At 37.3% G+C, this 16,289-nt stretch overlaps 2 protein-coding genes across 2 annotated transcripts in view; both read right to left on the bottom strand.

Moving 5' to 3' along the window:
* Nucleotides 1-16,289, bottom strand: part of LOC135760532 (uncharacterized) — a 39,783-nt gene that overhangs the window by 22,795 nt on the left and 699 nt on the right. The window lies entirely within an intron of this gene.
* On the bottom strand, nucleotides 376-14,458 carry LOC135752444 (uncharacterized). Its single transcript, XM_073814576.1, has 6 exons — nucleotides 14,066-14,458; nucleotides 12,502-13,452; nucleotides 10,389-10,504; nucleotides 9,166-9,450; nucleotides 8,737-9,070; nucleotides 376-3,452 (listed from the first exon to the last, which is right to left on the bottom strand). Exons 1-6 carry the CDS (start codon nucleotides 14,337-14,339, stop codon nucleotides 2,464-2,466), a joined length of 2,949 nt encoding a protein of 982 aa, XP_073670677.1. The 5' UTR covers nucleotides 14,340-14,458; the 3' UTR covers nucleotides 376-2,463.

Here is a 16,289-nt window from a genome sequence, read left to right as displayed (position 1 = left end):
GTTGACATGACTTGTAAATCTAAGTTGATTTAACAAAATTTTTTGCAGTGTATGGATTAATCAATTTATCATTTAATATCCATAATGAACAGTGATACTTAGAAGCATACAAATTACACAATAACTTTCTATTAACAAATATTGTTGAGGGAACTAAACAGCTCATCTTTACAAAAAAAAAACAACAACAACAACAACAATATATCATTCGGACGGAGTTGATAAGGCATCAATGGTGTTGACATGACGGAGTTGACAAAATACCATGTTTCCTCTCATTACACATGTGCTTCTCACAAGAGCCATCTTGTTTATCATTAATTTCTTGTTACCTTTATACTTTACTTAAATTAAGCATTTATTTCAGAAAATATCATACAAATCTTACATTACATTGTTTATAGGTTTGACACACTATGGTGTGACATGCAAAGTATTACCGAATAGGTATACATTTAAAAGAATATTAAAAACTTACCAGAGCTAGAGTGGTCTCATGGCATTTGAAAAAAAAGGAAGTGATAAAGGGGTCCTCAGAGTTTTGGTTGCCCTCAATGATTCCTGATTATTTTTTTTTTTTTTAAAGTCTGACGGTGTTGACAAAAACTCAGGACACAAAATCGGTTTTTGAGTTGTAACTTTTGATGCTCATTAAATACACATAGTAAATATAACATTTAATTTAAAATGACTTTTAATTGTTTTTAAGCTATTGTAATGTAATGACACCTGCTTCCGGACAAGGGTTTTTACAGACACTGGTCCCATATCATATCATTTAGAATTAAAAACATTTCTAAAACAAAATGAAATAATATTTAGTTGTGCGTTTATTATCCTTTTTAGTCTTGTAGTTAAAGGTGCAGTGTGTAATTTTTAGAAGGATCTCTTGACAGAAATGCAAAATAATATACAAAACTATATTATCAGGGGTGTATAAAGACCTTTCATAATGAACCGTTATGTGTTTATTGCCTAAGAATGAGACGTTTTATCTACATACACAGAGGGTCTCCTTACATGGAAGCCGCCATTTTGTGCAGCCATGTTTCTACAGAAGCCCTTAACAGACAAACTTTTTGTCTCCAACGATGACATGTTTGTCCGGTTGCATCTCTATGTGTTTTAAAAGCAAGAGGTGAGCAGTGGAATGAGCCGTTGGTTGCAATTCGCAACCTCACCACTAGATGACGCAAAATTTTCACACTGCACCTTTAAGTGTATGTGTATAATATTAAGTATTTTTTACCCACAAACTGTGTTTTATCTGGTGGACATGTTTTGTCCCTGAGATCAAGAATCACTGATATGATAGAATGTAACATCTAACATTCACACAACCAAGAAACAGGTCATCGCTTGAAATGAAAAGTCAAGGGCCCTCATCTAAAGCAAACACTGATCACCACAATGGTGGTTTGTTGAAATGTATTTTTTTACACTAATGGAGGTTGCAAATCTGGTATTAATTTAATGCAACAAACATTCAAAAAACAGTTTTTAACATTAATGGTTGCTTGCTATCTGGGAACATTTTGCTGTTATGATTATACTTCATGTTTAGCACAATGTCAAGGGTATTATAGAAGTGGTTTGGTAAGTGAAAAATGCATAGATAAAATTTTAAAGAATAAACTCAGTTCGTTATGCTATGCTAACATTAATTCTGTTGTCAGTTCAAATCAACAGCGACAAAGTGATGTCGATTTAAATAAAGATGTTTTATTGAACAATCTTAGTTGTATTTTCGATGCTCTGGCTAAAATGAGGAGGTGTTATTATACCAAACGCTGACAGTGGACATCACAACATTCTCATGACATTAGGCTGCACAATTAATCTCATGTGTTTGTCACGTGCATCTCGTCAGTAAAGCCGGTTTCTGGAGTTGTAATAAATCACCATCATCTGCTTTCAGATGGAGCGGCTTTTACTACACAGAGCCGTAGTTCACTGATGAGCGGGGAAATATCGCATTCATAATCACGGATAAATCGCCTGTGAATATGAACGCGATATTTCCCCTCGTCATTCAACTACGACTCATTTTAAAAAACAATAAAACCGTTACAGAAAATTCTAATGGTTTCCATTAAAATACCAATAGGAACCATTAGCTTTTACCATAAAAACCACTACACTGTAGTGTGTTTTGGGCTATATTCCATTAGAACCAATAAAATTCCCAATACAACCAATAGAATGTTCGTTATTGGTTACGCTCCATTCTTCAGGAACGAGAAGAGCAGGGGGAGTTCATTAGATTGATACAAGAGTTGAAACTGTATCTTGATCGTTTTCATTTGTATTTCAGGATGTCCTTCGATCACTTGTATAAATGTTTCAATGGTGTGATTGCGTGCGCTGTAAATACAGTTTTGTGTGCTGTACCGCCACGTCTCACTCTTTTGACATACTACATTGGCTCTGGGAATGTGGCGTTATGATCAGATCTCATTGGCACTATGATGATTTCAGTGTAGTTTGTTCTTCAGTATGTTTCTTCTTATGATGATGCTGAAGACTTCTAAAAGAAGCAAATCTCTCTTCACAGATCGAGCAGATGTAAGGTTTCTCTCCAGTATGAACCCTCTCATGGACTTTTAACCTACTTGAATAAGCAAATTTCTTCTCACATTGAGAGCATTTGTAAGGTTTTTCACCTGTATGAGTTCTCTGATGTCTCAAAAAATTTTCACGTTGATTAAAATCCTTCCCACAAACACTACAGTGGTAAGGTTTCTCTCCAGTGTGAAGTCTCTTATGCGTTTTTAAGGAAAATGAATGAGTAAACGTCTTCTCACACTGAGAGCATTTGTAAGGTTTTTCACCTGAATGAGTTCTCAGGTGTGGCACTAAATTGTAATGTTGACTGAAACTCTTCCCACAAACATCACAGCGAAACGGTTTCTCTCCAGTGTGAACTCTCTTATGGCGTATCAGATGAGATTCATGACTGAAAGCTTTATCACAGTGTGAACACTGATAGCGTTTCTCCTCAGAGTGAATTTTCTGGTGTAATTTTAATGAACCTGAATCTTTAAAGGTTTTTTCACATTTACTACACTGATACGGTCTCTCATTAGTGTGTAAACGCATGTGTTTTTTTAAATAATATTTGTGGTTGAATCTCATCTCACAGTGAGGACACTCGTATGGTTTTTCTCCTGTGTGAATTCTCTGATGAACAGCAAGATTGTGTTTGGTGCTGAAGTATTTGCAACATTCAGTGCAGGAGAAAGACTTTACACCACTGTGTGTCCTCATGTGACTTTTCAGCTGAGATAAGACGACAAAATCCTTCCCACACTGCTGACAGTTAAACTTTTTCTTCTTCTTCTTCTCTCTGTGCTCTTCTGAATGAAGTTTCTTCTCTTGAGTTTGTGCTGTCAGTCTCTCTTCTGATGTTGAGGACGTTTTTTCTCCATCCAAAAATGATTCACTCTTCACATCTGAAAGAAACATGATACAAATTAAAATCCTCTTTTCACTCTTAAGCCCTATTTGGATGGTAATTCTTTCTCATGGGGACGTAAAGCATTTTCAACATTTACAGGGAGTAGTTTATGATTTTATTGCCACCCGAATACATAATATCTACGTTTTTCTCTGACCACTCATTTAAAAATTCCCAAGCAGTGTGGAAATTTATTACCATCTGAATGAGTTTATAAAAGAGGATCAATGAAAAAGTCACTGTGCACATTGATTAAGACCAGCGGTTTTCAAAATGTAGTCCAGGGCGACTTTCTTTGCAAGCATTTTTAACACCTTCATATCTGAAATGATGAAAAGTTAGGGTGACCATACGTGCCATTTTTCCCAGACACGTCCTAGCCAGGATTCCGGGTGGGTCCTTTGAAAGTCGCATTTGGTGACTGCATATGTCATCGAGGTTTATCTCAGAACGTGAAGTAGATGACGTATGCAGTCGACAAATGCGACTTAACTCAGACCAACACCTCACCAATACAAAAGAACAAAGAAAGGAAATGAGGTCTCATCTGGGATTTATGGGTAATCAAGTACACTGAAAATCGGTGATGCAGTCTGCAGAGGATTGTGGAGATCTGGAATACATCTGGTGTGTAAAAACAACTTATAAAGGTCTTAGAAAGAGCAGTGATACTTAAAATCTAACTCAAAAATGTCTTGCAGACATCTTCAATATCTCCATATGACATCTTTTAGGAAACCTCTCAGAGACGTATTGCAGATGAGCAAACAATTAAAATAATACATCTTCTCTTGCAGAAGTAAACGCAGACATCAAACAGATATCTCAGAGATGTATGTGTGCTATCAGAGACATTAACATTAAACATTAAACAAGTGATGTTTTTTGACATTTTCTATATACATAGCTCAAATTCATTGCATTTTCCTGTTATCTTTTGATTGACAGGATATATCGGCCATGACCAACAACATGGAGATAACAAACACTGAAAAAACTTGTGGACACACCGGTTGCACATGATTAAATTAATTAACATTCATTTAATTAAAAGAAAACTCATTAAAATCATGTTGAACTGATGTACATAATTGGGTGATTCTCACCAAACCATTGAAACACCACGGCACTAATGATTTTAGATATAAAATGTGTAATACAGTAATATTAAAAAGCCTCAGAATTAACACAATACTGTGTTCTACCTTGCACAATGTGTGATTTCAACATAAGAATTTATAATTTGTCAATTTTATCTCATTTTCTGCAGAAATTCTCATTACCGCAATGCGTCCGGCTGTGTTTGAACATGCGTTAGGCTGTAATTTAAACATATTAAAACAAAAATATTTAGAAAAAAAATAAATGGATGTTTTGCTAGACTACTATAGATGACAGAAAAATAATTTACTGAATATTCATGTATAATGATAATGAAGAAAAATTAGGAAATTGATATGTCCATGCCTGATGTTCTCATCCTCCGCAACACTTTTTGAGAACAGTTTAAGCACACATACAGAATTTTAATAAAGTTTGATTTTGAGTGAGCAAGCACATGGACCAGTTACTTCAAGATGGCTACCAGGTACGATCATCTCTTTATATCTTTCCAGTTAAATTTGAAATATTCTCTTGTCCGAATGCTTACACGACATTTTGATTATCATTACCGAAACAGGTAGTTTTCTACATTTCGAAAATTGTTTGATTTACAGTTTTTTATGAAAATGTTCTTTATTAAAGTCTAATTATATGCACTGAATAAAACATGAGCAAAGCCTACGTGGCATCTCTATTTTTAGCAAAACATACTGGGGTACCTCATCCTCCGCAACACCATTCTCATATACCGCAACCATTTAATAGCAGTTGCGGTAAAGAGAACTTCTGTTTCGGAAATGAGAATTTAAGCATATTGTTTATTACATTTAAATATCTCTTATGAATTTAAGATAAATTTAAAATGTTATAACTGTTGATATTTTGCTTTATGATGCTTCATTGTAGACAGTCAGCAAGTGAGGAAAAAGCTTTAGCAAAGGCCAGGTTGACAAAGTTCAGGGAGAAACTTAACAGCAACCCAGAATGGCTCGAGGAGTACAGAAGGAAGGAGAGAGAGAGGTTAGGTTTGGAGATTTACTAGCAGGTGTAATTAGCAAAAAACACACTACAGTGTTAGGAAATGTACATGACACACACACAACACAACGCAACAAGTCTATACTATATGATGATGTGTACATACATTTTTTTCTCCCATGTTGTGAGACATGCTAATTTAATGTTATGCTTTCTTTCCACTTTCAGGTATCAAAAACAACCTAGCGATGGCACGCCATGCATCTAGGCGCTGCAACATCAGTTGGATCACAAGATCCACAAAGTTGGATCCCATGCGTGCCAGCATCTCAGCTACCTGCGACCGCACAACGCGCGCTGTCTGCAGCATCAGATTGCTGCCTGGGGGCGAGGGACAAAGGGAGACTAAAGGCGGCACCTCCTTTCTGCCCAGTGCGGGAGTCACAGACACCAGAGAGGATGGCCTAAAAGCGCCCGGCGCTGTGACAGAAAGCGGGTTGCTGCGCAATTCATTAGGACTGTGCGTTAACCCTTTCCGCCTCTGCTGTCTTCGCAGCATGTGGGTCGTGTTCGAGAGTGGGGGGGCGTGTTGTAGACGCTTATGTGAGGACGGGCCCTGGGGCGAGCAACACAAAACCAACTGAGGAGAAAAATGCTGTTTTTGAGCGGCTTCGTTCCGGACGGCAGTCCCCCGGGACCCAGTTTCTTGCATCATATACTGGAGGATTTGTGCCAGGGACTCTTGTTATGCACCACCGGTTCTGGTCCATGAGACACAGGGTGGTGAGGTAGGAAGTGGCTCATAGATTTAGAGCTCTTCACCGCTTCCGAGAAATGCTCCGTGATTGTGCCCACCGTGTCACCAAACAGGCCGGATGGAGAAACAGGCGTGACTGTGCATGACCACCATGAGTGGTCTTCGTGGCCCTTAGCGTGAAATCCTTAGCCATTCTCAGATCCCTGAAGGTATTTAGATCCGTGCTGCCCTCATCCAGAGCCTTAAGCACCTGCGCCTAAAAGATCTGTAGGACCGCCATAGTGTGCAATGCAGACAGAGCCTCTCTCGGCGCGGGTATGCTTTTTCGGACAGATGTGTTGTCATGAGGCTTCACTACCCTCAAAGCTGTGCCACACCATCCAAGGAAGTGGACAAGGGGCAGAGGTGAGCAGCCACAGCGTCCTTGATGGGGGGAATACACAGGTAGCCTACCTAAGAAAAAAATGGGGGGAGGGGTAGCCCACGCTTTGGTGACTTTCCTCCGAGCATCAGCGGGGCGGCCTGAGTGAAGAAAACAAAAGTCAAGCTTGCTTCTCTGGGGTTCTTGTGGGGTGCTCCACTCAATCTCCAAGTCCTGCACGGCTTTGAAGAGAATGCGCACCAGTTCCTTGTAGAAGGATGGCTGTGTGTCTGATGCACCATGTGGAGCCTGGTCCCAGTCTCCATCCAACGCAGTCAGAGACATCTCATCTTCCTCCGCCGGAAACCCAAAGGAAACAGACCTGGCGGCTCCCGGTTCAGGACACAGGCTCTCGGCGACAAACTGAACCGGTTGAGCGAGGGGAGGACGACCACCAGCGGCTCTTTGCCGGCAGTGGGACACTGCAGTAAGAAACCTCCAAGGGCAATGTTGAGCCGGGTCCTGAGCACCTTCATCGGGAGATCCTCACAATAAGGGACAACCTGAGCCAACAATTGCCGCCTTTGGGTGGAGAAGCCCCAAGCAGAGCACACAGAGCTCGTGTGAATTGGGTGGGTCGATCAGACCTCCGCACCACAAGCAGATTTGCGACATCCCGGGACACAGAGAGGGCTGCTTACATTTCAACCTGAATTCAATTTTGCTGCCTATGAAGTCTGTCCTAAAGCATTTCTCGGAGCTGCCATTATGCAGCCAAAGTCATTGTCTCATAAAGCAGCGAGGGAACAAGTCAGCTGTCTAAACTTTCGGATACAGCCTCTCTCTCTCTCTCTCTCTCTTTAATCGAAACAGATACAGAATGGTAAAAGGTCAGAAGACCAAATCATATCCAGCAAGGAAATATTTTTCATCTTATTTACACAAATGTTTTGTGATATCCAGCTGACATTAGCTGCCCATTTCTCAATCCGATGGCTGCAGCCTTCAGAGCTCGCATTTGTAGGCAGCATATGTCATCAAGACCATCTTATTTCAGTATGTTAAATGCATAAATGGGGACTTAAATATGACACAAAGGAATATTAATATAAGCCTTCCTGTTCTCATGTTTTTTCTTTAATATTTTTTCCAAAGACTACACAATAAATCAGTTTTGAACTTGAACGCATGATGCTGTAAATATTATCAGACTTTCTACTTTAAAATTTGTTTTTAACTAAATCTCAGGCTAGTATACGTATTCTCATTACCGAAATATTTAACCTCATTTCCGAAACCTATGTATCATTACCGCAACAGATGCTTATTAAATGTTAATTTCATTAATAGAAGCATAATACTTTGATTTTAAATGCATGTGCAGAATCTCCAAATTATGTTCTTTCAGGTTTGTCATGTCATTTTGAAAATGTGTCAGGTTTCCTCGAAATATAAAAAAAAAATAGTTGTAAATTGTGGAAGGTGTTGTGGTATATGAGCTAAATAAAACAAAATAAAAAAAAACGTTAAATTTAAAATAAATATTATTTCAGAATTTCAATTTACTGTGCATGACTATTAATAATCAATTTTTAAAAATGTGAAAATAAATTAGCTTTTCTAACAGTGTTGATGTTTTCTGACTGTTGCGGTAATGAGATTTTTTAGGACTTATTTTTGAAATTATGTTACAAAAAGTGTTAAATGATAAGTAAAAGTTTTTAAATTAATGTTCCCATATACTTCAGACTTTGTTTCTAATGTCTGGTGGAAAAAAAAGTACATTTAAGCAATTTTTACATTTTCATGCTTGACATTTTACAACCAAGTTTTCGTGAGAATCACCCAATTAAATTACGTCACAACTTTTTTACATTTCATTGGGAAAAAAAATTAATTCAATCATGTGCAACCAGTGTTTTTCAGTGTTCATACATGCATACAAAGCACCCTAAAAATGTTCTAGCCAATTGGGGGCCATGAAATGGTGCCAGGGGGCCAAAGTTTTATGACATTTTATAAAATACATTAATTTTACATGCGAGTGAATTGTGGTAAAAGACAACAGAAGAAACATACCTGAAGAAATAAAAGCATCATCATGACTGTCTTCATCTTCCTCAGTGTGATCTTCATCTGCTGTAGGTTCAGTTTTTATTTCTGTAGGTTCAGTTTTGATCTTCATCATGAGGTTCGAGCCGTCGATGAGTTTGACTGAACACATCTTGAGTTTGGTCTGCAGGATCTGCTGCTGTTCTCCAGCGTTCCAGACAGAATCCAGAGACTCTGTGGAGGTTTGATCAGTAGATTCCTCATCCTGTAAGCCCTGATTACTGTCACACACTGTAGTGTCCTGAGCGTCTGTGGGCTTTGACTCAGTATAACAGAGTAAAGTCAGACTGAGCTCGGAGTCCTGTGTGGAAGATTCACAACAAACACACACAGAGTAAGATTAGAAATGATTTGATGTTGTCTGATTCAGGTAAAGGATGTTTAAGCTGTACAAACCTCTCTCTTCAGTCCTTCATCTCCTCTTAACCTCAGCTTTGTCTCCAGTAACGCCACCTCTTTCTTCAGCTGAGAGATTTCTGTGATGAAATCATCAATATCCAGCATGGACAGATCAGTTCCTACTGATTTACAACACATCACATCCATCATCAACACTAAAATACACAGAGACAAGACTCCGTTTACACTCAATAAACACTGAGGATATACAAACACATCACACGTGAGCTCTTTCTTTCTTTCTTTCTTTAGTGGGTTTATTGGCGGACTAAAGAGCTGCAGAGCGCCTCCTGCTGTACTGGAGAGAGAAGGCGCTCAACATCGTCAGACTCGCACTGGTACCCAGATAGCAGTCAGTTCTGGGCCAATTCTGGCTTTTTTCCGCCAGTGTACAGATTTTTAGTGTGTGCGCCAGAACTGGCCCAGATGAGGAAATTGTATACCAGTAGTAAACACTATTTATAGCTGTTGGCCCAAGTGTAAGCATATGCAGCTGAGGTCCGGGTCTACTAAAGTAGTGCCTCAGTGTTATCGAGCCGAATCTGGCATTGTGCAGTCGGACTGACTACATTGCATTGTGCCTGGGCCGATTACGGCTGAATATAATACTGCCAAGATGCATGATGTCAGAAATTCAGTATGTGGCCCGATGCCAGTGGAACTGAAACATGCAGGTGTTGTGTCGAACTCAGTTCCCCCTATGTTTCCCTTTAGTGTAGTGCTTTTATAGCGTTTTCATCACGTTACATTTAGAAAGATTAAAGATTTGAATTGGTTATACTAAAAAGGCATAATATCATGTATTTTATAATACAATTTATTAAATATTTCATACATTTGACAGTTTTCTATTAGGGTATTTATTTTAAAATATAGCCTGTCTTTTTCTTTTTTTCCCTTTACTGGTTGTTTTAAAAATGTAATGTTTGCATACATAATTAAATAAATATTATACATATAATATGATTCATACTGTAAAAATAATTGACTTACCATTAAGAACAATACAGATACATTACAGAAATGCACATATATACATCTCAGTAGCCATTAAAACTTTAAATATATAAATAATAAAACCTATAACGTGATAAAAACGCCATAAAAACACTACACTGAAGGGAAAAATAGGGGGAACAGACTTCGACACAACACCTGCTGTAACGCTGTTTGGCGGCAATTTAGAAATGTTTATGCTTCAGACGGACAGTATACAGTACACGGGCCGATTCCTTGACGTGACAATCAGCCCAATCAGCAACATCTCGACTGCCGTTACTGATTTGAATCAAGCAGAGCACAAAGCTGAGCTTGCCTTTGACATCATCATCAACAACTGGTAAGTCACTCATTTAGTTTTTATATGTTAAACATGCATGAGAACAATGAAAAGGAATTGTTTGCTACATATTCAGAAGCGTGAATTTTCCTGCACATTTAGCCAGCTATCACGGGTAGTTTTAAAATTGTTGTTAGTATAAGGTGACCAGATTTTTAAAATGAAAATCGGGGACATCTCCTAGTTAAATGGTCAAAATATCATTAAAATCTCATTTGTTGTTATCAATGAATTACAAAATGGAGACAAAATGTTTTTTGAAAGTTTTCTTCTTTTTATTGTTGTGGGTTCACTGCAAAAAATTACTTACTTCTTACTTAATAGTATTTTTGTCGTATGTTCAGCTAAAATATCTAAAAAATCTTAAATCAAGATGCATTTTCTTGATAAACAAAATCCCCTATGAAAAATCTAGCTTTAAGAAAAAAAAAATTAAGTGAATTTGTGCTTAAATAATTTCTTGAATTAAGTTTTAAAGCACAAATTTGATATTTTGGTCTAAAAATTAGACTTATATTCTTAGGTCATTTGCCCATCAAGAAAATGCAAAATATTTTATTTATATTTGTACGGAAAACAAGAGAAAAATACTAATAAGAAAGTAATTTTTGCAGTTTTTCTAATTGAATATTTTCTGTATCCTAAAAATCTATTTTCCCCGTTTTTTACAAGAGACATACCCCATCATCAAAAATGACTTCTAAGGTACTTCTTCAGCTGATTTCATAACATTGTAAACGTGAAGAACAGAAGGAATAATGCAAAATGTAAACATATTTAGCCTACACAAAACAAATGCTCCGTAACATACTGTGATCAGTTCACTTCAATGGTTTATTATTTTAATTTAGCATGAGTAGTTAGTACCTTAAGCCCCCATGATTGAACTGTTTTCATATCTTATGATAACTTGATTGATGATAATGACGCTTTCTCATATGTCTCGTATTAAATTCTTCATCGCAAAATCAGTGGCGTGCACAACTAATAAGTAGCTCGCGGGCGCGGCCCCCTCTACTGGTGAAAATAATCATTACATGATTGCTCCGGTCTGGTACTTGTTGATAGGGTTTTTCAGTGTATTTGCTGGTTGTTTTGGACATGCTGTAAAACGGGGACATTTCCGGGGACAGCTTCAGTCGGGGACAGAACACCAAAAAACGGGACAGTCCCCGGAAAACGGGGACGTCTGGTCACCTTATCTTACATACTCATGTACAAAACACTCTGCAGCATGTTTACTTGCTAAACAAGCAGTGCACTCCGACATAATATTAGTTTGCCTCCATATAAACTCATCATTACTCCCGCTCGGGTTTGAATGACAGCAGAGAGACTCGCCCACCGTCTCAAAGATCACCCCCAAAAGAGACGGATTTAAATACCAGGTGTAAACGTAATGTGTCTCTCTCGTCCACTTGTGATCCGATCGACGAAAACACATCTTAATACCAAGTGTAAACAGCCCCTTTTTTGTTGTTCTTCTCCGAGCTCTTCTGCGCTTTCTCCAATGAAGACAGGTCTTTAAATCATGCTTTAAACCGTAATGTATCCCTTATGCTTTGTTCTAATACATGTATCAATCTCTCTACTCTTAATAAAAAGTAAATACAAAACCATGTCATTTTGTTAAAGTAACACTATGTAGTTTTTTTTACCTTTATATAATCTCTCTAAAATTATTTCAGTGATAGAACAACTTTTAACTTGACAAATTGTACTGTTGCTGCAACCTAAGCAGCCTCCTAGCTGCTACAAGCACACTCTGAAAGTGGCGGTGGAGGGTAGGAAAAACAGCCCCGCCCCTCCCCCTGCCTGCATAAGAGTGTCCGATACCAGGCACTGTTGCGCTTTTCAACCACATGGGGGAGCTGTAAGTCATTTTTACATGGAAACTACATAGTGTTGCTTTAAACATGCAATTTAAGAGCTGTCATGCATATATTCCCAACTCAGTGATTATAATACTTTGCATTAAAAGAACAATCAATTGCAGTGATGAGGTTTCTCTCCAGTGTGAAGTCTCTCGTGGATTCTAATAGATCTTAAATCAGGGAAGCTCTTTCCACAATGAGAGCAGATGTAAGGTTTCTCTCCTGTATGAACTCGGTGGTGCTTTAAAACATTAGCATGTTGCCTAAAACTCCTCCCACAGACATTACATTGGTAAGGTTTCTCTCCAGTGTGAATTCTTTCATGGACTTTGAAGGAAGCTGAATGAGTAAACGTCTTCTCACACTGAGAGCATTTGTAAGGTCTTTCACCCGTATGAGTTCTCTGGTGTGTCACTAAACTGTCACGTCGACTGAAACTCTTCCCACAAACATTACAATGATGAGATTTTTCTCCAGTGTGAAGTCTCTCGTGCACTCTAAAAGAACTTAAATCAGAGACGCTCTTTCCACAATGAGAGCAGACGTAAGGTTTCTCTCCAGTGTGAACTCTCTGATGGGTTTTTAAGTGACCTGAATGAGTAAACGTCTTCTCACACCGAGAACATTTGTAAGGTTTCTCTCCAGTATGAAGTCTCTGATGGTCTTTTAAGGAACCTGACTGAGTAAACGTTTTCTCGCACTGAGAGCATTTGTAAGGTTTTTCACCTGTATGAGTTCTCTGGTGATTCACTAAATGTTGATGTCGAGTAAAACTCTTCCCACAAACACTACAGACGTAAGGTTTCTCTCCAGTGTGAATTCTCTCATGGACTATCAGATGAGATTTATGACTGAAATGTTTATCACAGTGTGAACATTGAAAGGGTTTCTCTTTAGTGTGTAGTGTTTGGTGTGACTTGCACTGATACGGTCTCTCATTGGTGTGTTTCTTCAGATGATGTTCATGTTCTGTGTGTTTTCTCTCTAAATATCTCAATGTCTCTCCACCGCTGATGGAGGAAAGAGTCGAGGACGTTATTTCTCCATCCAAACATAATTCACTCTTTACATCTGAAATAAACATGAAACAATTAAATTGACTTTTATTTATATAAAGTAGGATGAATTGAGATTCTGTATCTTTTCTATATTTACACAGAGACAGAAGACAGCTGTCAGTGTTGGTATTATAGCTGCTTGGGTAATTAAATATTGATTAAATCAAATAGTTTTGTCTTTTACTGAATTTATACTTAAAACCACATTTTCCTTATAATAGTTTACTATGGTAAAGGGCTAACATAAAATTTAGCTTGTTATGGTTCTATTCAGGGCTCATAAGATGACTTGATGTTTGCTACATACTCTTGTGAAAAAAATATACTATTGCATAACTATTAACACAAAGTTTTAAAATTTTGAAAAATATATTCTTGGAGCTTTCCATTGTTTAGATTATTTTAGGTTTACAGTGTGATATTAGTGTTATAAATATGTATTAACAACTTGATCTCATCTGTGGGCCCCTTACATTTGACAAAATTCTCACTCCGTCATTTTCTTTCTCAAAAAGGTGATGAATATAAACTACACACTTAGAGCTACATAAACAGTTTGTGTGGGCCCGCAACAATTCGTGTTAAAAAATAGTAAAAATGCAACAATTGTGGAGACATAAATTTACCTGACAGAAAAAAATCATGACCATCACTGTGTTTGTCTTCATATTCATCAGATGTGGTTTCAGTTTTTATTTCTGTGGGTTCAGTTTTGATCTCCATCATGAGGTTCCTGAAGTCGATGAGTTTGACTGAACACATCTTGAGTTTGGTCTGCAGGATCTGCTGCTGTTCTCCAGCGTTACAGACAGAATCCAGAGACTCTGTGGAGGTTTGATCAGTAGATTCCTCATCCTGTAAGCCCTGATCAGTTCCTGATTTACAGCACATCACATCCATCTTATCATCAACACTAAAATACACAGAGACAAGACTCTGTTTACACTCAATAAAACACTCAAGAGAGAAAAACACTGAGGATACACAAACACATCACACGCGAGCTCTTTCTTTCTTTCTTTCTTTCTTTCTTTAGTGGGTTTATCGGCGGACTAAAGAGCTGCAGAGCGCCTCCTGCTGTACTGGAGTTATATGTACGGACGGTATGCTGGTAAAATTCCCACAGAAGTATGTTTAAAATGCATAAATCTACACAACAAAAATGTACAAGGTGGGACACATTTATCTAGACATAAAGTGTGTTCTGGTGAAAAGATACAGAACAGATTTTCTTGATAAAAATTCAGCATACTTAAAAGGGATACTTCTATCATTAAATAACTGACTAACTACAGTAATATTATTATTATTAAACCAATTTCCAAAATAAATAAATTTATTTTTATTATCTCTACTGTGCTAAATTAAGTACCTGTGTGGAGAAAAATTAGGGATGCATCGATACCGATACTGGTATCGGGTATCGGCCTCGATACCACATTTTCTAAAGTACTCGTACTCGTTAAAAGTCCCCCGATACCAGGGATCGATACCAAGGTCTGAGAAATGTCTATGTTTGAGTGGCGTGTAAGGGGTTAGTGCCTCTTGTGTTGTCCAAAGAGGCAGAGTTTAGAACAAACTGGAAAACTAGTCACTTGTTTTTTTGTTAAATTATATGACTAAAGCTGTTACCTGTAAATTTGAATCATGTTTTTTATTAAGTACTCAGTATCGGTATCGGCAAGTACTGAAATGCAAGTACTCGTACTCGTACTCGTATTCCAAAAAAGTGGTATCGGCGCATCCCTAAGAAAAATTATGCTTGTAAATCAAGTCCCAGTATAAGAGACATTGGTTCTCATTCACTAAGCATACGTATGCACGAATTTGCACAGAGATGTGCGTATACGGATGTTTTTATTAACAAATCATGATTTAACAAAAACGTTTGTAATAAATTTATTTCTAAATATGAAGTGTAGCTTAGGCTAAATAATGCCTATATAATAATGTTGACATGGAAAATGTACATTAATATAATTATAATATATTAACATGACCTATATTATTATTATTTGTATTATATAGAGCAGGGTTCCTCAAATCTTACCCTGAAGGTATGGAGCACTTCAGAGTTTAGCTCCAAACCTAATCACCTTTGATTTTCTAGTGATCATAAAGACCTTGATTTGCTCGCGCAGGTGTGTTTGATCAAGGCTGGAACTAAACTCTGCTGAGCTCTGGATCTCCAGGGTAAGATTTGGAGAAGGGGAATATACAGTAAATTAATACAATATCCCAGCTAACAGAAAAAAGTTCTAAGAACGTTCCCTGAAAGTTTTTAACGTTCCCAAAAACGTTCTGCCAACGTTAAAAGTGTCCAGTTTTCTTGACGTTCTAAGAATGTTTTTGTGTTGTCTCAACGTTAGAGGAATGTTACATTTTACCATTTTTAAACGTTATGACAATGTCATGTTTTAATGTTCACAGTCACACAATGTTTAAAACAACAACTGTTTATTATATTGACTTCTTTGATTGTTATGTAAATGATAGAGAAACATTGCATTTTATTATATTTATTTTTTATATTTATATTATTTTATTATATTTATTATATATTATATATTTATTATATATTATATATCTATTATATGTAAGTTTAGATGTTGATGTTTTGTTTCATTTTAAGTCACCATTATTGTGATTAGTGTTCGTTTTAGTTGGGCTCTTGAGCCTTGTCTTATGCTTGCTAGTTTTTTCCTTGGTTGTGTTAACTTTTTGTTAATACACCACATTTGTTATGAACATGTTAAGTTAGTAGTGTAATTCTGTGGTGTGGTGGTTGGTACATAATGGTAGAAAATCATTCCAAATTAATTTACTAATCAAAAGTTTATTTTCTGTCAA

Source organism: Paramisgurnus dabryanus, chromosome 4, assembly GCF_030506205.2.
Source record: "Paramisgurnus dabryanus chromosome 4, PD_genome_1.1, whole genome shotgun sequence".
NCBI lineage: Eukaryota > Metazoa > Chordata > Actinopteri > Cypriniformes > Cobitidae > Paramisgurnus > Paramisgurnus dabryanus.
This window is presented reverse-complemented; position numbering and strand designations above follow the sequence as displayed.